This window comes from Elgaria multicarinata, chromosome 20 (genome assembly GCF_023053635.1).
Source record: "Elgaria multicarinata webbii isolate HBS135686 ecotype San Diego chromosome 20, rElgMul1.1.pri, whole genome shotgun sequence".
NCBI classification, from domain to species: Eukaryota; Metazoa; Chordata; class Lepidosauria; order Squamata; family Anguidae; genus Elgaria; species Elgaria multicarinata.
Window position 1 is genome coordinate 4485216 of NC_086190.1, and position 25424 is coordinate 4510639.

The following is a 25424-nucleotide window of genomic DNA, read 5'->3' on the forward strand; positions in this document are numbered from 1 at the left end:
ACCTGATTTTTTGTTGATTTGAATGTCGGTAAAGAGTGTCACACTGCAGCAGGAGCAATTTATTTCCTGATTTTTTTTATAGTGAGTTATTAATGTGCACATGCACATTATCCCATATACGATGATAAAGAGTAGAAGCCAACAAAGCTATAAACCTTATCTGCGGAGCTCTGCAGACTAATATAACACACAAATCGAGCTGGGGTGGGGTGGGGGATGACAACGAGGCTACAGAGGGAAAGGAAGGAGGCAGCTGAACATGTCTCCTCATCTGTCTGCCCATTTCCCTCTCTTTCTTTTTGTGAACCGCCCAGAGAGCTTCCCATACTGGGCGGTACAGAAATGCAATAAATCTATATATAAATAGAGGAATGAATTTGTTTTAAGCTTTCTCTGCAGAGCTCCGCAGAGAGACTTCAAACTAAAATCGGCGTGAACGAAGGAGGCAGCAGATTGGTACAAAATCGGGAAATGGGCCAATCACGTTATCCTACCCTCAAAGCTCCGCCCACGTGTCAAAATCCGACATAACTCCCCCAAAGACACACAGCCATAACGCGGTGCAAACTTGGACCCGATCTAAGTCACGGTAAACTGTGAATGCAAATTTGTGCATTTTTGCAGTTAAAAGCCAGTGCTGAGGCGAATGGACGGCTGTGTCATGTAACCTAAAACGTGAATATGCGCATTTAGGCTGGGGTAAAGAAGCCGTATGGACACACCCCTGGTCATTCTCTAATCTCACTATGCGACGCTGTGAAAACGTTAATACCCAAAGTGGCTTCTGCACCTCTTCTTGTCGCTGTCACTTCCCCCTCTTTTGTATCATAGAATCGTAGAATAGTAGAGTTGGAAGGGGGGCCTAAGAGGCCATTGAGTCCAACCCCCCACTCAATACAGGAATCATGCCTGTGAAGAGCGAAAGGAATGGTTTTAAATCACAAAGTCCGCAGAGCACATGGAGATAAACATAGTCTATAAATACAGTGAGCAAAATAATTCTTTTTTAAAAAATATTTATTTATTAAACTCTATTTAACAAAGCAGTTTTAAAAAAGTTAAAAATATATATAAAAACATACAAGTCAGACAGCGTTTCTAATAAATACACAAACACGATTTCTGTAGATGCCGAACCAACTCGTCGGGCCAACTTAGCTATGACCCATTCAATGAAATATGGTCTCCTTTTCTCAATTACATCAATGGTACAGATGTGGCATCCAACTCTGGTTTAACAAATCTTCCTCTGACCACAGTAAATTGAAGGAAACAAGCTTGGTTGAGCAAAATAATTCTTAAAATGCACACAGGAGGCAGCTGATATCTGGAGCTACAATTCTCCTTCAGGGAGGATGACATGATATCTAGTTCCATGTTTCTCTCTCTCTCCACTTGCTGGATTTAAGAAACAGAAACGAAGGAGTTGCTGAACTGCCCAGAGAGCTCCGGCTATTGGGCGGTATAGAAATGTAATAAATAAATAAATAAGGAGTTGCTGAGGCTGCAGTTTGGTGAGGAAGGTGGGTGTGTGAGGAGCTTCTTAACCCTCTGCAGTGCTTTCCCACTGACTAACCTGCTTTCATTTTATCAACACTTTTGGGGAATGGAGATAATCCCAACATTCCTCTAAATTTCCCCAGGGAGGAGGAGGAGGAGGAGAAGCAGCCTGTGAGTTTCCAGCAAGAAAAACTGGGAAGTGAGGTGGTGAGAAAAAAATCTCTCTCTCTTTCCCCCCTCCCAAGGAATTATCAGTATTTCAACTCCCTGCCTGGCCTACCTCACAGGGTTGTTGTGAGGATGAAAAAGGCCTGGCCTGGCCACTACCTTGATTTAAAATATATTAATTAACTGAAATGCAATTCACACCTTAACCCGCCCCTCCTTTAATTCCACCCATACTATTATTCCCCTCCTACTCCCCCCCCTCCGCTTTTATTTTGGACAATTCCCAACATAGCCCAGGTCGGAGCCGCTCTGGCCCTCCTCTCTATGACTTCCCCCTCCTCTCTATGACTTTCCCACTCCTCTCTATGGCCGCTCCCGTCACGTGACGGGACGCCGCGCGGCCGGAAGTGCGGCGCGGCCCGCCGGCGCAGGCGCAGTGGCGCGACGGGGCTGACAGGAGCCGGCTCGGGCCCCGGCCTGGGCCGCGACGATGTCTCGCAAGCAGGCGGGCAAAGCCCGGCCGGGGAAGGCGGAGACGGAGCGGAGGCGGGACGAGCGGGCGGCGCGGAGGGCGCTGGCTCGCGAGAGGCGGAACCGGGCCCCGGCCGAGGGCGAAGGCGGGCTGGCCGGGCAGCTGCAGGCGCTCGGGCTGCGCCTCAGGGAGGTGCCGGGCGACGGGTGAGCCAAGCCACGCCCCTCCGCGAAGGGGGTGGGGCAAAGGGAGCCACGCCCACAGCCGCCGCCCCGCGCCAGCAGGGGGTCCTAGGCCCCGCCTACCCTAAGCCACGCCCCCGGTCCCCTCCCCCCGTAGGCTCCGCCCACAAGCCCCTTGCCTCGAAACAACCTTCTTCAACCGGGAGCCCTCCAGATGTGTTGTACTACAAGTCCCATCTACCCCCGCCAGGGGAGTGCTGCTTGTGGGTTCCCTGTGCGGGACTAGATGGGCCTTGCCCAGCGTGGCTCCTCTTAGGTTCTTAACCCCCATCAGCCCCAGCTGGCACGGGCCGGGTTGGAGTACAACTCCCATCATCCCCAGGCAGCTGGAGGAAGAGGCGGCTGTGGCTGGGATGTTCCTTCCTGTTCTAATGTTGTTCCCCGCCTCGATCCAAAGGGAGAGGCGGTTAAGAAATACACCACCACCTTCTTCTTCTTCTTCTTCTTCTTCTTCTTCTTTAAGCAGACTCTAGACAGGCAGAGGTTCAGCAGGTAAAGCTTTCCCTATCATTTAATCTCTGTCCGAGTGGGGGTGGTGGAGGGAGATCACCTGCTGAATTTCTACCTGTTCTAGCTCACGGGAAATTTCTAGCTCACGGGAAAAGCACCTGCTTTGCATGCAAAACATCCCCGGTTCGTTTCCTCCCTCCATCCCTGTTCAAATGTCAAGAAAGGAAGCGAAAATATTTATTTCCCTCCTCCTCCTCCTCCTCCTCCAACCTGCCACCTTTCTCCATACCCTCTTTTCCCTTGGGGACTTCTACATCTCTCTCTCCACCCAGATGCCACCCTGCAGTTGCTTCTTCTGAGCTCTTGCCTTGGGCTTCTTGTTCCTGTCCTCAGCTCACCTGGATGCCAAGTATTGTAGTATAGAATGTAAGCCTCTGCGGCAGCGTTTTGCTATTTTATTGTTTTACTCTGTACAGCGCCATGTACACTGATGGTGCTATATAAATAAAAATAAATAAATAATAATAATATAGCCTTGGGGTTCTCTTTCTTTTGCTTTGCCCAGCCGCTGAGGCAAATATAACTTGCGTTAAGCAACTTCCGGTAGCACTCGTAAACCTGGCAAAAAGCATGGAGACTCGCAGGCATTAGTGACGTAACTGGGGGAGCCAGGCACCACCACCTCCCTCTGTAAATCAAGGCAGGAGACTGCTTCTTTTCCATGGGACATGAGCTGGATCTCCAAAGCGAGACTTGGCCAAACACTTTGATGCGAAGGCAGGCAGGCGCCGACGCGGGAACGAGAAGTGAGAAAGTACATTGCATTTTCTCATTTATTCATTTTAATGACACGCTTCATCGGGGCGCTGGAAAAGAAAGCCACGCTCTTGTGTTGTGTATGATGTGTTGACTGGGGCTGGTTACAGGGAGCACACAACTCCCCTGTTAAAACAGCTCCACTGGCTTCCAGTCTGTTTCCGGGCACAATTCAAAGTGCTGGTTATGACCTATAAAGCCCTATATGGCTCGGGTCCAGGTTATTTGAAAGACCGTATTCTCCCTTATGAGCCTGCCCGGGCTTTGAGATCTTCTGGAGAGGCCCTTCTTTCAGTCCCACCATCTTCACAGGCGCGCTTGGTGGGAACATGGGAGAGGGCCTTCTCGGTGGCTGCTCCGGTGCTCTGGAACTCTCTTCCTGGGGAAACTAGGCTGGCTCCCTCCTTGATGGGCTTTCAGAAGCAGGCTAAAACGTTTTTAATCTGGCCCTCCATCTATGTTAAGGTCTTATAATTTTGTTGTGTATTTTAAATGTTTATGGTTTTGTTCCCCCACGCCCCCATGTATATTTTAAACTTTGTAAGGCTGCCTTGAGGCCCAGCATTGGGCAAAAGGCGGGATAGAAATAAATATAATAATAATAATAATGATGTGTTCTGTCTGTTGCAAAGTGATTCTTCTATCACAGGAGTAGGCAAATTGTGGCCCTGCAGATGCTTTGCTCTACAACTCGCATCACCCTGAGCCAGGCTAACCAGTAGTGAGAGCTGATGGAAGTGGTATGCTAAAACACCTGTAGGGCCACACGTTTTCCACGCCTGCTCGGTCACTTGTAGCGGTAGCATGTAGAAAACATGGTGTAGCTTTGATTTACTGGGCCCTTGGCGAAGGCTATAATCCAAATGTGTTGGGCTGGATAAGCCAGTGCGGTGCGCTCTAGCTGGCCTTGCGCTTCCTTTGTAGCGCTATCCTTGGTGTTTGGGGATCCTTTCCAAAAGAAAAAAGAAGGAGGGGGGAAAGAACTGTTAAATGTTTACAACTCTACAAAGACTTGAAAGGTTGTCACACAGAGGAGGGCCAGGATCTCTTCTCGATCCTCCCGGAGTGCAGGATGCGGAATAACAGGCTCAAGTTAAAGGAAGCCAGATTCCAGCTGGACATCAGGAAAAACTTCCTGACTGTTAGAGCAATGCGACGGTGGAGTCAGTTACCTAGGGAGGTTGTGGGCTCTCCCACACTAGAGTCATTCAAGAGGCAGCTGGACAAGCATCTGTCAGGGATGCTTTAGGGTGGATTCCTGCATTGAGCAGGGGGTTGGACTCGATGGCCTTGTAGGTCCCTTCCAACTCTGCTATTCTATGAGTCTATGAACTCTGGTGCCCATGATCGGGATCAGACGTTTACCTAGACAAGAAGGAAACATTCATGATTGTACTGGAGGGAAAACCTTCTTTTTCAGTGGGAAAGGTCAAACAAGCGGATTCATTCGGTTGTGGTTCAGCCCATCCTCACTGACTGTGATGTTAACCCAATGTTCCCCCCCCCTCCTGTTGACAAATCTCCTTGAGACAAACTCAGCTGAAAGCCTTTCTTCCCTCAGGAACTGCTTGTTCCGGGCTCTGGGGGACCAGCTCGAAGGCCATTCCCGAGACCACCTCAAACACCGCCAGGAAACGGTGGACTACATGATAAAACAGCGGGAGGACTTTGAGCCCTTCGTAGAGGATGATGTGCCGTTTGAGAAGCATGGTGGGTGTGCTGTGGGGAGGACTGAGGCTGCGTCTCCTGCCGTGTGTTATGTGTGGCGCTGCCCTTGAGGATGGCTCAGAAACCGCCATTAGTCCCAAGTACAGCTGCTAAGCGGAAAACTGGGACTGGCCAACGGGAAGACACATCTCACTGGCTCTGAAAGCTGTCCACTGGCTGCCAGTCCATTTCCAAGCTCAAATCGAAGTGCTGGTGCTTACTTGTGGAACTCCTTATGGCTTGGCGTCAGGGTCTGTACGCTGAGGTCACCTTCAAAGTAAAGGGAGTGCGCAGACAGCGGTTAGGGAGGGTCTTCTCGGTTACGGAGCCCTTACCTTTAGAATACACCTCCCCACACACAGGTGTTGTTCGTTTTGTCTTTTTGATGCCAGGCGAAGACCTTTTTATTTCCCCAAACCTTTTAAAGCAATATGTTTTTATTACGCTATTGTATTTTTATGCTGGTTTCTTTTAATGCCTTTTCACTACTTTGGTTCTAGCATTTTCATTGTTTTTATACTCTGCAAGGCGCCCTGGGAGCAGCCATGTTGAAAGGCAGGGCAGAAACCTTCCAAACAGATGTGGAAGAGGCTTGCTCTCAGACCTGCTGGCCAAAGAGCCTAATTTGCATCCCTTCGTGCTTGTGCATCAGAGTGTCTGTTTATCTGCACTGTTCCGTGTGCCCCAGGGCATTAAATACAGGGAAAAGGTTTAAATATGGTGCAGTGTCATAGTGTCATAGAATCCTAGAATAGTAGAGTTGGAAGGGGCCTCTAAGGCCATCGAGTCCAACCCCCTGCTCAATGCAGGAATCCACCCTAAAGCACACCCAACAGATGATTGTCCAGCTACCTCTTGAATAGGTCCCTATGTGCCCCCATCCCTTGTTGGGTTATTGCCAGAACTTTTCTCCTTCTGGAACTCTGTTTGTGCTCAGAAAACAAACACACATCACGCAGGTCTTACACAGCAGAGCTGGTTTATTTCCTTCAGGCTTCTGTGCAGTCCAATTCAGATCAGTTCAGATCAGCACACTGAGGCATACACAGAGAGCAGTGATCAGAGAGCAGTGATCTGTAAGCAGTGATCAGTAGAGCAGTGATCAGTTCCATTTTACACAAGTGAGAAACTATATACAGATCTACACAATTCTTATCTACATTACATACAGCTGTGATGAGGCTAACTTAGAATCTTGGCAAGGTTCCCAGAACAGCCTCTATCTCAAGGTAATTGCCCACAGATAGACTTTCTCTGTTTAACCCTGAGATAGCCATACACACACAATTTTAATGACTAAGCAAGTATTTCTTTTCATATACTTAACAGTCCTCCTCTTGCGCATGTTGTTTAAATTGTGTTACAATCTGAGACCCAGCTTTAAAACATCTCTTTGTGTTTTACCATTGAACGTTCCACCTGTCCTTTCTCATTTTGTTTTACTTTGAATACCCATTTACAGGTAATGGCTTTACGACCTTCAGGTAAAGGTACTAGCTCCCACGTTTCATTTTTTTCCATTGCTCTGATTTCCTCTGACATTGCTTCATGCCAGCCCTGAGCTTCTGTAGGTTCCATTTCCTGAATTTCCTCAAATGAAGTAGGTTCATAGGCTATTAGTAAAGCTCTATGAGAAACCTGTTTGCTTTGGTATTCATCTGAGTAACGAATTGGAGCTTTGCGTTCCCTTTCTGGTTGCTTTGGCATAGTTACAGGCATAGTTTCCTCCTTTACAGTTTCTTCCCCCTCCCTCTCTTGCTGAGATTGTTCAGGAATTTCTTCTGTTTCTACAGCTTTCTGTTCTACAGGCAAACTTACATACTGTTTTGTTTCCTGCATTTGTTCATGAAAAACTACATCTCTGCTCACAATTACACTTTTGTGATATGGAGACCACAAACGATAGCCTTTTGTTTGTGTATCATATCCCAACAGTTTACATTCCAAACCTCTTTGAGCTAGCTTTCCTGGTCTGTTTTCTTTCTGAATATGAGCAAAACATTTACTTCCAAAAACCCTTATATGTGACACTCTAGGTTTTCTTTTGTAAAACATTTCATATGGAGTTTTTTCATGTACAGAGTGGTAAAGCCTGTTTAACAAATAATTTGAGGTGGACAAAGCTTCTGCCCAGAACAGATTAGACAATCCTGACTCTTTCAATAGAGCTCTTAACATGTTCTGCAAGGTTCTGTTTTTCCTTTCTGCAACTCCATTTTGAAATGGTGAATATGGAGCAGTAAGGTTATGTTGTATACCCTCATCACTGAGGAATTTTTTAAATTGGTTGCTAAGAAATTCACCTCCCCGGTCCGTTCTTAGATTAGCTATAGGTTCTTTAAATCTATTTTTACTCCACTTAACAAAGGCTTTAAACTTTCCAAAAGTTTCACTCTTCTGTTTTAACACATACACAAATCCAAATCTACTGTAATCATCAACAATAGACAAGAAAAATCTGTTTCCTCCTTGACTTGTCTCAAAAGGACCTGCAAGATCTGCATGAATTAATTCAAAAATTCTTTTTGTTGTTCTCTCACTATGTTTTGGAATGTTTGACTTATGACACTTGGTTTCACTGCATACATTACATTCTACATAGTTAGAACATGGTTTGATTTTCACCCCTTCACACAATTCTGGAATCTTAGAAATTGTTTTATAGTTAGCATGACCAAACCTTTTATGAGTTAAATGGATACATTCTTGGTGTGGTTTGCAATTGGCTATTGTTTTTGTTGTGACTTTGCTGGCTACAACTTCATTTTCTGTACAAGTATTAATCATATACAAAGATTCTTTCATTATTCCCTGCACACACACCTTGTTTCCCTGTTTTATAGTACAATTTTCTTCAGTAAAACAAACCTCATACCCCATTTCTGTTAACTGAAACACACTTAGAAGGTTTGTTTCCAATTCTGGTACATATAAAACACTTTGTAGTTCAACTCCCAGACAATCAAAATATACATTACCCACACCACAAATCTGGATTTTTGTTCCATTTGCAAGGGTAACACACTTTTGCTCTGAAGTAGAAGTTTCCAAGGTAACAAATGAAAGTTTGTCTTTTGCCATACTTATTGAAGCCCCAGAGTCCAAAAACCAAGGATTCATTGTCTCTTTGACTCTTGCTAGAAGACACTTCTTTGTTGATTCAGCTTCATTCATTTTGTTTTCTTCTCTCCACTTTGCTGTCGACTGCTTTTTCTTCTTGTTGTTGCAATCCCGCCTTAAGTGTCCTGTGGAACCACAGTTAAAGCATTTCCTTGCCTTTAATGCAGCCACCACGTCAGAAGATTTATGGCTTTGTTGAAATTCAGCCACAGGATGTTTAAGGCTCTGTTGTTTTGAAGCTTGTCTTCTTTCATAGGTTTCCAGTAGTTTTCCAGCTACATACTCGAGGGTTAAATTTTTCTCCTCTTGACTTTCCATCATGGTGACAACCGCGTCGTACGATGAATCAAGACTTGACAAAATCACATAGACTTGGTGTATAGTTGTAAACTCCATCCCTCGTGCCCTGAGTTGATTGAAGATTTCTCTCATGCTTTTCAAATGGTTTGACATAGACTCCCCTGGTTTCAGCTTCATTCCATACAGCTTCCGGGTTAGAATTACTTTACTGCCCGCTGTTTCTCTTTGATATACAGCTTGTAGCGCATTCCAGCACTCTTTTGATGTATTCAAAAACTGAATGAAGGAAATTTGAGAGTCTTCCACAGCTAATGCAATAACTGCCATTGCTTTTGCATTGTCCTTAAACCGTTTAGCATTCTGTGGATCTGCTCTATCTGGTGGATCCTCTGTGACTACATACCACAGTTCAGCCTGAATCAGATACATTTGCATTTTGTAAGACCATAATGCATAGTTAGAGTCATTCAGCTTTTCCAACAATTGATGCAAACCAGACATATTAGCTCCTGCCATTCCCTCTGCTTTAGGAATTTGTATCTCACCGTCCTCCTGCTCAGAGTCCTCCTCAGAGTCAGCCGACTGAGATTTTTCCTCACTTTGCAGCACTGGCTTTAGCTTGATGTCTTCCTTCATCAACAGTTTTCTGTTTTAGCAGACTCCTGGTTCTGATACTGCACCGTTCCCACCAAGTTCTGGTTCTTCTGCCTGGGTTAGGCTGGCGTAGGCTGGTCTAGGCTGGACTGAACTGGGCCCATAACCTTTGTTGGGTTATTGCCAGAACTTTTCTCCTTCTGGAACTCTGTTTGTGCTCAGAAAACAAACACACATCACGCAGGTCTTACACAGCAGAGCTGGTTTATTTCCTTCAGGCTTCTGTGCAGTCCAATTCAGATCAGTTCAGATCAGCACACTGAGGCATACACAGAGAGCAGTGATCAGAGAGCAGTGATCAGTAGAGCAGTGATCAGTTCCATTTTACACAAGTGAGAAACTATATACAGATCTACACAATTCTTATCTACATTACATACAGCTGTGATGAGGCTAACTTAGAATCTTGGCAAGGTTCCCAGAACAGCCTCTATCTCAAGGTAATTGCCCACAGATAGACTTTCTCTGTTTAACCCTGAGATAGCCATACACACACAATTTTAATGACTAAGCAAGTATTTCTTTTCATATACTTAACATCCCTGGCCATACTGTTGTTGCAGGAGAATTATTACTTTCCCCCCACACCTTTTCTTTTAGGCGTTTCATTATTTATTTTTTTACATTTTTATACTGCTCAGTAGCCGAGGCTGTCTGGACAGTTCACAATGAAAACCATAAAACACAAGAGATCAAAACGTATGAAAGTTTAAAAATACCACATAAAACCCAATTAAACCTAGCAGCAGTTATAACCTAGGGAAAGCCTGTGTGAAAAGATGTGTCTTTAGGAAGCGTTTGGAGGATGTTACATTTTCCGCCTCCCAAATTGCATGAGGGAGGGTTTTCCAGACGGTGGGTGCTGCTACAGAGAATGCCCGGCGTCGAGGTTCTTCGTGGCGACGTTCTGTTCATTTTGGAATGACGAGCAGGACCTTCTCGGATGATTGTAAATGTCGTCTGGGCGGGTATAAGGGAAGGCGGTCTGCTGGGTAGCCTGGTCCCAAGTTGTTTAGGACTTGATAGGATAATAACATAACCTTGAACATGGCTCAGTAGCTAACAGGCAGCCAGTGCTGTTTTAGGGGAGGGAATCTAGGCTGGTGGATGGCAAAGCTGTGAACTGGTTTCCATTTCTGCCCATGTCACTCGGGCTTGATGTTCGTAGGTGACGCAGACAGGTGGACTGATGAAACAGTTTGCTGTCCATCTTCAGGAGCGGGGCTGGGTCCTGTAGTTGTTGGTTGCTTGGCATTATCTGAAAAGATTTTCCCCTTGCATGAGTTTCACTCTGTTTTGTCAATGGGCTAATGGTTCTGTGCGGTTTTTCAGGAAAAACTTCCTGACTGTTAGTGCAGTGCGACGGTGGAATCAGTTACCTAGGGAGGTTGTGGGCTCTCCCACACTAGAGGCCTTCAAGAGGCAGCTGGACAACCATCTGTCGGGGATGCTTTAGGGTGGATTCCTGCATTGAGCAGGGGGTTGGACTGGATGGCCTTGTAGGCCCCTTCCAACTCTGCTATTCTATGATTCTATGACTATTTATTTATAGCATTTTTATCTTGTTGCTGCAAAAGGCTCCCAGGGTGGCTTGCAGAGATAAGGAATAAGACCATTGGTGTCTTTTCCTGCTTTTCCTCGTTCTTTAGCACACGTGTCCTCTCATCTCATTTCTTCCAGTTGCCAATTTAGCCCAGCCGGGGACTTTTGCTGGAAATGATGCAATTGTAGCTTTTGCAAGGAACAATCAAGTGAACATTGTCATCCACCAGCTCAATGCTCCTCTGTGGCAGGTAAGAATCGAAACAACCGCGGACCAGTTGCTTTTGCCATCTGAGTAATCAAAGTGCCGCTGCAGCACTTGTGCAGACCTTTCCTCCTGCTGCGATCTTGCTCTTCGTAAGCGAACATTCCAAATTCCGGGGAATTCCTCGACATTAATAGCTGTTGACTTGCAGATGATTCACAGAGGCAGGGGCTCCCGCGGTGTAGACCTCTGTAAAGCTGAACCCCTTAATGTGACTCAGACATGTGAGGCTGGGAGAAACGGTTGGGGCTTGACTCTCCTGCCTCAGTTGAGGGATCCTTGTGAAGAAGATCAGTGGCTTTTAATTTCATTTCTTTCTTTCCTTTCCTTTTTCTTTAATGCCAAATAGCCAAAGCTTGAAGTTCACAAAAATTACAATCTCAGAAATGCGAATTAATAAAAACACAATATTAATAAATAAAGAAATACATATTTCTTACCCGCCTCTCTCCCTCTGGATCGAGGCAGGGAACAACATCAAATACAAAAATACTTTAAAATGCACAAAACTGATTAATATATAAAAATAACATTATTAAAATAACAGTCAGACATCTTAAAATTTGACTGGGTAGGCCTGCGGGAAGAGATCAGTCTTCATAGCTTTTTAAAATTCAGAAACGCTGTTAAGCTGGCGAATCTCTCTCGGCAGGCCATTCCACATTCTGGGAGCGGCAGAAGATAACCGCCCAGGGAGCTTCGGCTATTGGGCGATATAAAAATGCAATAAATAAATAAATAAAGGTCCTCTGGGTAATGGTTGTCAGCCTAGTTTTTGCTGACTGGAATAAATTCTTCCCAGAGGACCTGAGTGTGCGGGGCGGATTGTACGGGAGAAGGCAATCCTGCAGGTAACCTGGACCCAAACCATTTAGGGCTTTAAAGGTAATGACCAAATCTTTATACTTCGTATGGAAACTTATTAGCAGCCAGTGAAATGATTAGTTTCACTAGTTACCTAGGGAGGTGGTGGGCTCTCCCACCCTAGAGGCCTTCAAGCGGCAGCTGGACAACCGTCTGTCAGGGATGCTTTAGGATGGATTCCTGCATTGAGCAGGGGGTTGGACTTGATGGCCTTGTAGGCCCCTTCCAACTCTGCTATTCTAGGATTCTGTGATTTTAAAATTGGTAATATAAAAACATAATACAAAAACTTGACCATACAAAATGTAAAAAGAATGACATCCCGTGTATGTTTGTTGGGACTTAAATCTCACTGGGTTCAGTGGGATTTACTTCCAGTTACGTGGACATACATATTGCAGCCTGAGTTTCCTAAACTACAGGACTCTTTCTCTTCCCCCGCATGCAGTGGGGAGGGAGAGAAAGTCCTGTGCTAGAGCTCAGTGGGGAGGTATAGAAAACGATTAATCCCATGAATGCTAGCAGGAAGTGGAAAGCTCAGTTCTGAGAATGTCTCGTGTTCTTGAGAGCATCCAGATTTAAGGCCCTGTGTTGTGCATCGCTCCTTCCCCAGATCCGTGGAACAGACAGAAGCCGCGCGCGGGAGCTACACATCGCGTATCGGTATGGAGAGCACTACGACAGCGTCCGAAAGGTCAATGACAACTCCGAGGCTCCTGCCCGGCTCCAGACGGAGGTTGGTTCTGTTAACTTGTGACTTTTCTGGGGTGCTGGGCGCACTCCGAGGTTCCTCCTGGGGTGGGGTTTGGCCCCACTTGTCGGGTCGTTGGTTTTTAGCTTTGCAAAATCGTGTGGTTGAAAAGGAAAGTCTTGCATTTTAACAGATTGCTCCTCTAATAAAATGAATTTAGCTGAGTGGGTCAAGGATAGGGTGGGGGTCTAGAATGCAATTCTCCAAAGGGGAAAGGCTAAACTGCTCTGGAAAAATAATTTGAAGGCAGGGTATAAATTTCCTGATGAATAAGGACCCGTTACGCATCTCCAGAATAAAATGAAACTGTCAATAGAAACCTGCAAACGTTCCATCCCAGTGTATTGTAAGGGCAGGCGCAGGTGTGACCAAGGCAGCAGCTTCTCGGCCCAGTTTCGCCTTCTCTCCTGGGACTATTGAGGCATGACGTCACGTCAACGGTCTCCCTGGCCCCCGGCTGGCTGCCGCAGAAGGGGGCAGGGGTGAGGCCGAGCACAGCACAGCCCAAGGAGGTTATGTGAGAAGCGGGGAACTGGGTGCAGGGATGCCATTTTTGGCAGCATTCCCGTGCTCCGTCGTCCGCTCTGCAATTCTTCCCTGAGTTTATCTGCTTGCTTCTTGTGTCGCTCCAGATGCTGTGCAAAAACGAGTCTAACAAAAAAGAGAAAATCCACCTGGGGAAGAAGGAGGAGGAGGAGGAGGAGCAGGGATCTGCAGAGGAGACGCAAGACGAAATAGAGGACGCCGTCCAGAAAGTTCGGAATGCAACCGGCTGCCTGGTTAGCATTTCTAACCCCTTGGCTTGGGAATTGCTGGTGGGGGTGCCTCCTGGGCCAGGCCCGCGGCTGTGATTCCGTGCTCATTCTCCCAAGCCAGTTCAGCGTGAACGCATAACTGTCACTGTTACTGGGCCCATTCGTACATCATGGCAGGAAAATGGGGGTCAATTAGCCCATGATTTGCCTGGTTATGTGCCGTGCGTGAGCTGCTCCCACGTTGCATCATCACCGTGCAGTTGGCCCAATGATAGGTTGTGTGATGTACAGACTCAGACACTTTGGGTTATTTTGTGCATTAAGCAGCTCACAGTTAACCTAAGAACTAATAGTAAGTTAATTTGGGGTTGTTCGACCCACAAACCAGCCAAAGTTTCTGGGTTTGCATGTCACACAACAACCTTCTATTGGGCTGTTTGGAGGTGGTTCTTGCAAAGCAGAAGCAGGTCACCTGCAGCATGTGACCCAGCAAATCGCAGGTTAATTAATCCACGATTTGCTGCCATTACGTGCGATCCAGGACACTCTCTTTGGCTTGAGTAACTTTGGGAGGATTCTCTTCAGACACACACCCAAAAAACCTTACAACTGAAATCTTGTCAAAGTGTTTTGTGATGGTGGTGGACCTCCCGCTCTTTCAGCATGAAGGGCAGCAAATCCTTGGACTCGCCCCAAAGCTTTGACATTCTCTTTCTGCTCTCTTATCAAGAGCGTAAGGGTCTCTGGTTCAAATCTCGCCTCAGCTGCCAACCCATTCAGGGGCCGCTCTTTCTCAGCCCTGCAATATTTATTGGGTTCATCACATTTACAGCCCCAGCTTCTTGCTGAGACCCATGGGCAGGTTACAATAATGGCCCAGGGGAGAAGGTACATCAGCGTCCTCCGGTAGATTTCTGGCTGAACTACGCCAGCTCAGCGAGTTTTTCTAATTCCCAACTAAAAAAGCCCCACCCCACCCAAGGTTGTTGGCGGAAAAGAAACTGCATTGGGGTGGGGGGAAGCAGGAGTGGATTTCTGTGTGGAAGAACGAGTGAACTTGGTTCTAACAGCAGCCATGTTCCTGGGCTGAGCTCCTTAATTCTTGGTCCACTCGCCTGAGCTATTCCTTTGCTCGTGGTTCTGCTTGGCAGATATCAGGGTTGCTGTTATTGAACAGTTAAAAATGAAGTAGGTCCTGCCCACCCCTGATCTGTGGGGCGTTACGGAACAGGAATGAGGAGGAGGAATCGAAGGAAATCAGCGACGCTCTGGTTTCCGTACCTTCGGACTGTTTACGCAATGACCAGGTGGAGGAGTGTTGTGGGAACGGGGAGCTGTCTGGCGATTGGTCCCAGGGAGATGGGTGGGTGGGACTTCACCGTTTTGCCCCTCCCCCTGAGGCGGCCACGTGGAATGTGTAGCTTTGAATCCTGTAACGCAGTCGCAGGCGTTTGGCTTATATCTTGGAGATGATATAAGGGGATTGCTGTAAAGATTTCTAAGAGTGTGCGTGAATCATAGAACAGTAGAGTTGGGAGGGGCCTACAAGGCCATCGAGTCCAAATCCCTGTTCAAGGCAGGAATCCACCCTAAAGCATCCCTGACAGATGCTTGTCCAGCTGCCTCTTGAAGGCCTCTAGTGTGGGAGAACCCACAACCTCCTTAGATAATTGGTTCCATTGTCGTACTGCTCTAACAGTCAGGAAGTTTTTCCTGATGTCCAGCTGGAATCTGGCTTCCTTTAACTTGAGCCCGTTATTCCGTGTCCTGCACTCTGGGAGGATCGAGAAGAGATCCTGGCCCTCCTCTGTGTGACAACCTTTTAAGTCTTTGAAGAGTGCTCTCATGTCTCCCCTCAATCTTCTCTTCTCCAGGCTAAACAGGCCCAGTTGTTTCAGTCTCTCTTCACAGGGCTTTGTTTCCAGAACCCTGATCATCCTGGTTGCCCTTCTCTGAACACGCTCCAGCTTTTCTCCATCCTTCTTGAATTGTGGTGCTCAGAACTGGACACAATAAGATGAGGCCTAACCAGGGCCGAATAGAGAGGAACCAGCACCTCACATGATTTGAAAGCCATACTTCTATGAATGCAGCCCAAAATAGCATTTGCCTTTCTTGCAGCCACATCTCTCTGTTGGCTCATATTCAGCTTGTGATCTACAACAATTCCGAGATCCTTCTCGTTCGTAGTATTGGCGCAGTGTGATGGTGGCCACGTGCCAACACAGCTTTCTAAAACTGACCCGGCATGTCTCGTTTTCTTTACAGGACGCTGATTTAATTGCCCACATCCTCGAAGCAGAGGACTACAATATCGAGTCTGCAATATTTGCTGTTTTTCAGATGAATGAGGTGAAAAGGCTCCGTAAGTACGGGAAGGCGCTTTGCTTTGAAGCCTGCTCAGCGCTGTTGAGTACAGCAATAAGCAAAGGAGCAACAGATTCCCCTGCATTGACACTCATGTTCCTCTGCCTCCCCACCTTTCTATTTTTAAGAGGAATTGGCCCCTTTCCCTGCTTATCTGCTGAATGAGTCCAGAGGGAAATCGGCGGAGCTACAGGAAGACATCTTGGTGTGGCTGATTTTTATGTGCCAGGGTTTTTGGTTGGCGGATTGGGGGGGTGGGGAATCTCCTGACGAGTTCAGATTTTTTTCAATGGGGGAGTGAAGTAACGGAAGGGAGTAAGGAGTGAGACCATGAGATAGCAGGACTCCTAGAACCTTCTGTAGGCTCAGACTATTTATTCATTTAAAGCCCTTTTTTATGCCGCTCTTCAGCCAAAAGGGCTCCTGAGCAGCTTACAGAGACCAGAAGCAACAAGGCAGCTCCTGCCGACGGGCTTAAAATCTACAAGGCACGCAAGGAAAAGGGCTGTCTAAGTTTTGGGTGCGCAGACCCGTTGGGATTCTACGGTCTCCATCATGCTGGGCCTGCAAGGCTGCGACCAGATATTATTATTATTATTATTATTATTATTATTATTATTATTATTATTATTATTCATACTTATACCCCGCTCCTCAGCCAAAAACAGCTCACAGAGCGGCTTACAATTAATTAGCAAAAATGACAGTCCCTGCCCTCAGGCTTACAGTCTAATAAAGACATGACACACAAGGAAAAGGAGTTCAGGAGGGAAGAGGAAAAAGGCAGAGAGAGAGAGAGATTGATTGATTAAATGGACCGGCAACAGGGTTGATGGGCTTGTCCTGCTCCCGAAGGAGGGGACTTCAATTGGAACAGGCCCCAATGTTTCCTCGGCCTGCTCCTGTCCCCTTGCTCTTTCGTCTATGCGCTTATCTGGCGGGAAGATTCATTGAACTCAGTGGGGCTTAGCTCAGAGTAGACGTGCGTAGGGTTGCAGTGTAAATGGACCGTGATACCCTAACCTGTTTACCCCCACCTGTTCAGAATTTTAATGATTTCAGTCGGGCTGCTGTTGTGCTGTTGCTTTTATTTTGTGGCGTTGCTTCGTTTTGTGATCTCTGGTTTTATCGGGCTGAGCACTGTTTTCATGTTTGCAAGCTATTGATGGCTGCTGCTTAATTTTATTGAGGTGTTGCGTTGCCGGGTTTTCACAATAATGCCTTTTAGATTGCACGCTTGTTTAATTTGTATGTTATTGTTAGCCACCTTGTAAGAAAGGGTTTTTTTTTTTTTTTTTAAAAAAAGGATAGAAATCTACTACTACTAATATACATAACCATACAGTGCACCAAGCTTCCCGCTTAGGGCTATTGAAGGTGGAACTATATGTTACATGTCGGATAAAGGGTTCCCACTCCCAAATTTACTGGGGGCGGCTGCAGGAGAGATGTGGCCGGTGTGAGGGAGGCACATAAACCTTCTGCCTGGCTCCCAGGTTCCTCTTGCAAGCCTCCTCCGATCCTGCAAAGACTCGAAGTAACCCCCACCGGGAGAAAACCGCTTAAGAGAGGGCTTGCGGTGGAGAATTGGGCATTCTTCCTGCCTGCTGGCTCCCCCACTGTATTCCGCCCGCCTTTTCTCAGTTGCCCCTGATGGCCATCAAGTGCTCTCTACTGGCTTCTGGGTTTCCTTCTGGGTACCGCACGTGCCCAGGCGGCAAGGCTAAGGGACGGCACGCGTTGCGTTTCTGAGACATCGCCCTTCTTCTCGCAGATGCCGAGGAAGCCCAGGAGGCCCAGGCGAACCGGCAGAAACTGCACTCCAGGCCGGCCCTGTGGGAAGAGAACGGAAGTGGTGCCAGGATTTTTGGAAGCCAGGACGTGGAAAACAACAAGCCGCAAGCGAGCCCAGCGGAAGGGAAGCAAGCCAACGCAAAGCAGCAGGCTCCAAAGGTATTGCAAGAGGGGAGACGAGGGAGTTTGCTCGGAAGACTTGGAGTTCCTGTGTTGGAACACCAGGGAGGAGTTCTGTCCCTCTGGATGGCTTCGGAGCAAGCTTCCCCAACCTGGCGCTCTCCAGATGTGTGACACAGTGCAGATCGGGGAAGGCGGCTTCAGATCATGTCCTGAGCAGAAAGCCCAACTCTCTCCGCTTGCCCTCCATTGCTGCGTGTGGCATTGCCGACCAGCCTCTTGCTCATTCATGTTTCTGCCCTCTGGTGGTTCTTTTAATTCTTCCTCCTTCCCTACTTCTTGTTCATCCGAAACCACAGTCTTGCCCACAATCTGCCTTCACCTCTCTTCCTGTTGCCCTTGCCCTGGTTCCCTGAAATGAACATCAGAAGAGCCCTGCTGGATCAAACCGAGGGTCCATCTAATCCAGCACTCTGTTCATACAGCGGACAACCAGTTGTCGACCAGGGACTCACAAGCAGGACATGGGTGCATCAGCACCCTCCCACCCATGTTCCCCAGCAACTGGTGTATACAGGCTTACTGCCTCTGTTACTGGAGGTAGCACATAGCCATTAGGACTAGTAGCCATTGATAGCCTTCTCCTCCAGGAGTTTGTCTAACTCCTGGAGCAACCTGGACGTTCCCCGCATCGGCATGGCGTTGCTGCGTGGGGAAAGGCGGCATTTTCCAAGCCCCAGTGCGTTGCTTCTGGATGCCTGGGAAAAGGAGGACTCCTCAAGGCGGAGATGTTCCCTTTCGAGGGAAAGTTCCTGGATCCCATGCAGCAAAGTTCAGATGTGTTGCGTTAAGGGCTGATTGCCTCCAAAGGCAACAGACCAGTTGCTGGGGAACATGGGCAGGAGGGTGGTGTTGCACCGTGTCCTGTTTGTGGGTCCCTGGTCCACAGCGGCTTGGCCACGGCGTGGACAGAGTGCTGGACTAGATGGACTGCTGGTGTGATCCAGCATCAGGGCTCTTCTGATGTTCTTTTGCCTTTCACTCTGAGTGTGTGTGAACTTTACTATCTTTCTTGCCTTGCTAAGGGTCTTTTAGATGGGCTGGGATGGACGTCTCCCCACCACCTCCATGGGGAAGGGCTCATAGCTCACTGGCAGAGTGTGCGCTTGGCATAGAGACCTTCCCAGATTGGCGGCTGCAGTCCATACCTAAAGAGCAAGGCTTGGAAGATTTCTCTGTATCTGAATTCCCGGAGCTCCATGGCCAGTCGTGGATTCAGCTCCCTAAATACTGACATTCAACCGGATAGAATTCCTTATTCTCCAACCTCCCCCGGCCCACCTTTTCTCAACCTTTTGATATTGGTGTGTACGGCAGCTTGTGGGATACTGGGCTGTAGTTGTAGTTCAGCCCACCTGGCAAGCGTCTCACGTTCAGGAAGGCTGCTCTAGTGCGTTATCCAGGCACGCATCTCCTGGGCTGCTTCTGTGATTGTGAGCTGCGAAAGCCCCCCCGGAAGGTCCACCACCCCTTTCTTGCTTTCCCTTGCTATTTCCTGCCTTGACCCCGGTGCCTCCTGGCCACCGTCTGTCCTTGCTTCTGCTTCTTTCCAACACCCACCTCCGGAACTCTGCTCCCGGAAGGATGCTGCTAGGTCCGCTTCTTTCTTCCCCTTTCGCCGGCAGGTATCCAACAAGCAGAAGAAGGAACAGCAAAGGCTGGAGAAGAAGCGGCGCCAGGAGGACCGGCACCGGCAGAAAGTCCTGGCCGGCAGGAACAACAACGCGGACAATAACAAGAACGAGACGGACTCTGAGTTGCAGGTCACCCTGGTGAAGACCTTTGCGGCGCTAAACATCTGACTCAATGGCATTTGCCGGTTTTGGTGGGTTTTTTTTTTTGAAAACATGTTGGGGGGGAAAGATGAAATTATGGACCCTTTACTTTGCATGGCAAAACCGCCCTCTTCAGAGCAAAAACGCCCCACTCTGGTCTGTCTGCTTGGCTGCGGAGCTGATTGGTCAATGGCTGTGGTCGTGAACGCCAGGCAGCTACAGCGCTGGAGCATGAACGGCAGCAGGGGCCCGGAGGCTGAACACCCCCCCACCCCCACCCGGCACCACAGGTCTTCCGAATCTTCCTGAGCCGCCTCCCGTTCTTCTGATTTTACAACACTGCTCCGCAGCGGCGTTGACGTTTCTTTACTCAGGAAGGCGCCCGTCTCTTTTGCGAAGCCAATAGAAAAACTGTTCCCGAGTTCATATCCCAAAGTGAAACCGAACTGCCAAAGGTTGTCCTGAGCCTCTCGGGGCTGCTGTTTTCCTTTCTTTTCTTTTCTTTTTTCTTAATTGCAATTCTCATATGTTCTCGACAGTGACCCACCTTTCTGCTTCAGTTGATGGAAATGAAGCTGGCTCATGAGCGAAGGGGAAGTCAAGGAACAAATCCTCTACAAACAGGAAACTTAATTCTACACCCAGCTTGTAATCTAGGTCAGCGGGGGTGTGGGGGTGTTAAATTCCACATCAGCATCCCCTGAAAGAACAGCAGGGAGGCCGCCTGCTTTGCTGTGACTCACTCCTGTTCTGGGTAGTATGGGTTGTTCCCAGTCCTACCTCTAATGAGGAGTGGCGACGTGGCTTCAGCGATACGCCTTCAGCTTGGTGCAGCTCTGAGTGGGCACCGGCCAGGTCTCTGTGGCTGTGCGTGGGAAGAAGACCCAGATCTGGGTGGGGTGGGGCTGCTCCTGTGAGATTTCGGTCCTGCCCCTCTTACGTGGTAAAGGCGTCTTCTGAGCTGGGACTGGGCAGGGGTGGGTGAGATGGTTAGCCATGAAACGCAGGGCTTCCAAAGCGTCGCCGCTTATCCAGCGATAAGGTGACCAAGTTCGCCTGGCACCACGAGGACACTAGAATCTCATACAAACAAGGCCACCCAAGGTGTGCTTTTCCCTTTTCAACCTCTGAAGCTCCTTTTATTCCAGCGGGCCACAGGCCTTCATCCAAAGACGACAAGGACTCAAACCCTTCTCAGCCTCCAAGTTAAATTGATAGACTCAGTTACGTTGACAAAAAAGTCCTGGTTGCACTATTTCCTTGTTTTGCTCCCTGAAAAAACACACATTTTCCTCCAGAGAGAGTTTATTGTTATTTTTAAAAAAAACTAATTTCAGCAGTTATCAGGTTTCACTGGATGGAAACCAGGGAGTTATATTCATTGAGGGGTGTTTTTTTTAAAGAAAAGTATAGTGTGTACTCTAGAGCTGCCATACAGAGTGGATCTTGTGTGCCTTTACTGGTTGGTTAGAAAGGAGAATTTTGTTAAATGCAGCTTTTCTCATTGTTGTGCTGCAACAGAGAGAAAATGTAACACTCGTCTGACAATGGTTTGGGGATAGGATTTTGTCACTGGTATCTATTAGCCAACTGGTGGATTTGTCTGATGTCACTTCCTTCAGGCCTGGGACTGAGGCTGCAGCTGTAGCACATGCCCTTCTCTGTGCCCTCAAGTCTAGGCTCACAGGACAGCTTGGCTGGGGTTCCCCTGACATTTTCACAGCATCAAGAATCTGGCCTGCTATTCAGCTACGCCACGAACCATTTCCCTTTGTTACGTCAGACACAAGCAGTCACTGATCATCCTCAAATCTCTGATAAAGGGAGGCTTAGCAGAGATCCGGGTATAATACCATTAGAGGCTATATAGATACAATACGATGGATTAAGGGAGGGAGGAAATGTTCTGTACCTTTGCGGTCGTCTCAATAAACGTGTCCTCATTGAGGCTATTGACGAGTTAAACCATGGTAGTCCTTAAAGTGTCTGGTTTTTTCAATGCTGTGTTGAGCCCTAGCACGTACACAGTGATACCACCATGTTCACAGCCTGAGAACAACTCCTGTACCTGGGGCTTTCCCCCACCATGCTGCTGGAGTGATGGGAGAAGCCAAATCTAGGGTCTTGGCATTTTTAAATATTCATTATAGCATTTTCAACCTGCCCTTCAGCCAAAAGGTTCTCAGAGTGCATCTCTTAAAAAGATAAGAAAGAAGACAGTCTCTGCCGGCAGGTATCCAGTTTAAAAGGCACAGCACAAAAGGAAAGGAGATTGGGAGGGAGAAGGGGGGAAAAGAAGAAGCAAATTCAGACATCTCAGATTCTGGAATGGGCAGATTTCTTTGCCCTCACATTTGTTCTTTGGATTTTTGTCCTGGTCGAGACTGTTTCTCTGTCTTGGGAACAAACAATGATACAGAGGTTGTCAGCAGATTCAGGACAAAAGGAAGTTATTTTACACAAGGCAGGCTTAATGTATGGCATTTGCTGCCATCAGAATGGCATACCTGCTGGCTAGCTTAGAAAGTTTGAAAAGTGAATTAGAATTATAGAATAGCAGAGTTGGAAGGGGCCTACAAGGCCATCGAGTTCAACCCCCTGCTCAATGCAGGAATCCACCCTAAAGCATCCCTGAAAGATGGTTGTCCAGCTGCCACTTGAATGCCTCTAGTGTGGGAGAGCCCACAACCTCCCTAGGTAACTGATTCCATTGTTGTACTGCTCTAACAGGAAGTTTTTCCTGATGTCCAGCTGGAATCTGGCTTCCTTTAACTTGAGCCCGTTATTCCGTGTCCTGCACTCTTGGAGGATCGAGAAGAGATCCTGGCCCTCCTCTGTGTGACAACCTTTTAAGTATTTGAAGAGTGCTCTCATGTCTCCCCTCAATCTTCTCTTCTCCAGGCTAAACCTGCCCAGTTCTTTCAGTCTCTCTTCATAGGGCTTTGTTTCCAGACCCCTGATCATCCTGGTTGCCCTCCTCTGAACACGCTCCAGCTTGTCTGCGTCCTTCTTGAATTGTGGAGCCCAGAACTGGACGCAATACTCTAGATGAGGCCTAACCAGGGCCGAATAGAGAGGAACCAGTACCTCACGTGATTTGGAAGCTATGCTTCTATTAATGCAGCCCCAAATAGCATTTGCCTTTCTTGCACTGATATTACAACAATCTGAAACAGAGGAGGGCTCTATCAGTGGCCATTTGCGACTGTCTAGGCTGTCTACCCTAGAATGCCTGTTGCTGTGGGGCGAACAAGTGGGGAGGGCGGTCGCCTTCACACACCTCTGGGGCTTCCTGGAGGCATCTTGTGGGGCAACAGGGCACTTAACTAGATTGTCCTTGAGTATGACCCTGCAGGGACTTTGCTTGTTTCATGCCCGCTCTCCTCTGAGGGAGGTCCTTCCACCCACTGGCAATGAAGAACAGAGTCTTGCCTGCCTTTTCCCCTCGCAGCAGCAGGGATGTGTGTCAAGGGCAAAGCCTTGGACACTGTCCTGTGTGTTGTTCGCCCCCAATCAAAGTGGGGCTTGGATAGCTGGATAGACGAAACTCTTCGCTCTTACTTTAAAAAAAGAGAGGCCTATATTCTCTCCATCAGCTGCCATTGCAGCTCGGGAGGGGAGCACCGTCTCTATAACCTGCCCTCCTGTTGTGTTCGCATTGGCAGCGAGAGGAAGGCTCAATGCTGAATACAACTGCTCCCCCTCAACTGATCATGGCTACATTCATTATTATTATTATTATTATTATTATTATTATTATTATTATTATTATTATTATTATTATTATTTTATATAGCACCATCAATGTACATGGTGCTGTACAGAGTAAAACAGTAAATAGCAAGACCCTGCCGCATAGGCTTACAATCTAATAAAATCATAATGAAACAATAAGGAGGGGAAGAGAATGCAAACAGGCACAGGGTAGGGTAAGCAGGCACAGGGTAGGGTAAAATTAACAGAATAAAGTCCGCACAACATCAAGTTTTAAAAGCTTTAGGAAAAAGAAAAGTTTTTAGTTGAGCTTTAAAAGCTGCAATTGAACTTGTAGTTCTCAAATGTTCTGGAAGAGCGTTCCAGGCGTAAGGGGCAGCAGAAGAGAATGGACGAAGCCGAGCAAGGGAAGTAGAGGCCCTTGGGCAGGCGAGAAACATGGCATCAGAGGAGCGAAGAGCACGAGCGGGGCAATAGTGTGAGATGAGAGAGGAGAGATAGGAAGGAGCTAGACCGTGAAAAGCTTTGAAGGTTAACAGGAGAAGTTTATATTGGATTCTGAAGTGAATTGGAAGCCAATGAAGAGATTTCAGAAGCGGAGTAACATGGTCAGAGCGGCGAGCCAAGAAGATAATCTTTGCGGCAGAGTTCATTCATTTATTCGTTTTATTTCTATAACACCCGTCTGCCAAAGTTCTTTGGGCGATTCGCACGAATTTAAACCCAAACGACATTTAAAAACAAACAAAAAAGATAGTATAAAATCTTTTTAACATACAAAAATTTATAAGAGTTAAAAAATAATGAACAGTAAAACTACCAGGACCTGATAAAGAAAAACCCCAAACCTAAATTGCCCCTGCCGTATGCTGTCGGATGCCTGGAAGTAGAGGGAATCTTACCCTGGTGGCTGAAAAGGTGACAGTGTCTTCTAGGTGGGCTTCAGTCGGGGAGAGCATTGGGTGGGGGGCTGTGAAGGCTGTCTTGGTTCTTGCCATCCTCTGAGAGTGTCTCCACGCCTGTGTTTTGTTGTGAGTTTGTCATTCCTCAAGCGCGGAGTTTTCCGTGTGCTCTACATGACGTCATTGTCCTCCAGTGCTTTCCCCCTTCTTATCCCAAGCTATTCCGTGCGAAGAAAATGCCGTATTGTCTCTCGTGGCACCACGAAAGCGCCAGCCCGTGGGCTTGTGCCGTGGTGAAATGAGGTGTGTGTGCGGGTGGTTGTGGGAGGTCTGCTAATGACGGCGGTGGCAGTGACGATGACAGGGTGGGAGGGTCGCCCTGACATGCTTGCGTCCTTTCGTCGTTCCGTATTCTTTACTGGCACAGCACAGTGCGGTGGGGGCATTGCACCAACACGGCATGGCTGAGAAGGCAGATATCACTTGTTGTCCACCTGCCCGCCATGGCCGTTGGACTACTTGGTGTGCGGGAGGCAACCCTCGACCTGCTGGACGTTGGGGGGTGAGACTAAAATTTAGGGGCAGACGCCCAGACAAAAATCGACTGTAATGTTCCTTGCTTATATATCGCATCAGGCTATGTCTCTCGCCGGAATATTCAGCATCCTATCTACCGCTGTAATTCTATGCACACTTTCCTAACTCTGAATAATAAACATGCATTAAGAGGATTGCCCTGTAAGGGCAACGGAGGTCAAGAAATTGGGCTTAAAGGAGTTGCCCCACACCTGAGAAGGGGCTGCAATTGCAGAGCAGAGCAGCAAGCAACAACCCAGCCTGGCTGACCCCAAATGGTGGGTGGGATCGGGACCCCTCCCACCAGCAACGCAGCTGTCCACGCCTCCGCACCTACTTCTCTCTGCTGCATGTCGCACGCATCCCTTTTCCCCTCAGTGGATTGTCACTGGCCCGCTGGCATCTTAAAGACTTACGTCAGTAGGTACAAACTAGGGCTGTGCACGGACCCCTCAAACCGCTTCGTGGCCCGATGTGCAACTTTTGTATTGGGCTGATCCAATCTGACCC

General features: G+C 47.8%; 1 protein-coding gene across 1 annotated transcript; it reads left to right on the plus strand.

Moving 5' to 3' along the window:
• The first annotated feature begins 2126 nt into the window (after positions 1 to 2126).
• OTUD3 (OTU deubiquitinase 3) lies at positions 2127 to 21687 on the plus strand. The gene is made up of 8 exons (XM_063145332.1): positions 2127 to 2346; positions 5210 to 5358; positions 11110 to 11222; positions 12714 to 12836; positions 13484 to 13630; positions 15875 to 15971; positions 17748 to 17926; positions 19573 to 21687. Exons 1-8 carry the CDS (start codon positions 2159 to 2161, stop codon positions 19747 to 19749), a joined length of 1173 nt encoding a protein of 390 aa, XP_063001402.1. The 5' UTR covers positions 2127 to 2158; the 3' UTR covers positions 19750 to 21687.
• The last annotated feature ends 3737 nt before the right edge of the window (positions 21688 to 25424 follow it).

What these genes read in the sequence shown, in the direction of transcription:
- OTUD3 (XM_063145332.1), top strand. Translation starts at nt 2,159, where the DNA reads ATGTCTCGCAAGCAGGCGGGCAAAGCCCGGCCGGGGAAGGCGGAGACG. An exon ending in TCAATGCTCCTCTGTGGCAG is followed by an intron (nt 11,223 to 12,713) that starts GTAAGAATCGAA and finishes CTCCTTCCCCAG; the next exon opens with ATCCGTGGAACAGACAGAAG. An exon ending in CAAAGCAGCAGGCTCCAAAG is followed by an intron (nt 17,927 to 19,572) that starts GTATTGCAAGAG and finishes TTTCGCCGGCAG; the next exon opens with GTATCCAACAAGCAGAAGAA.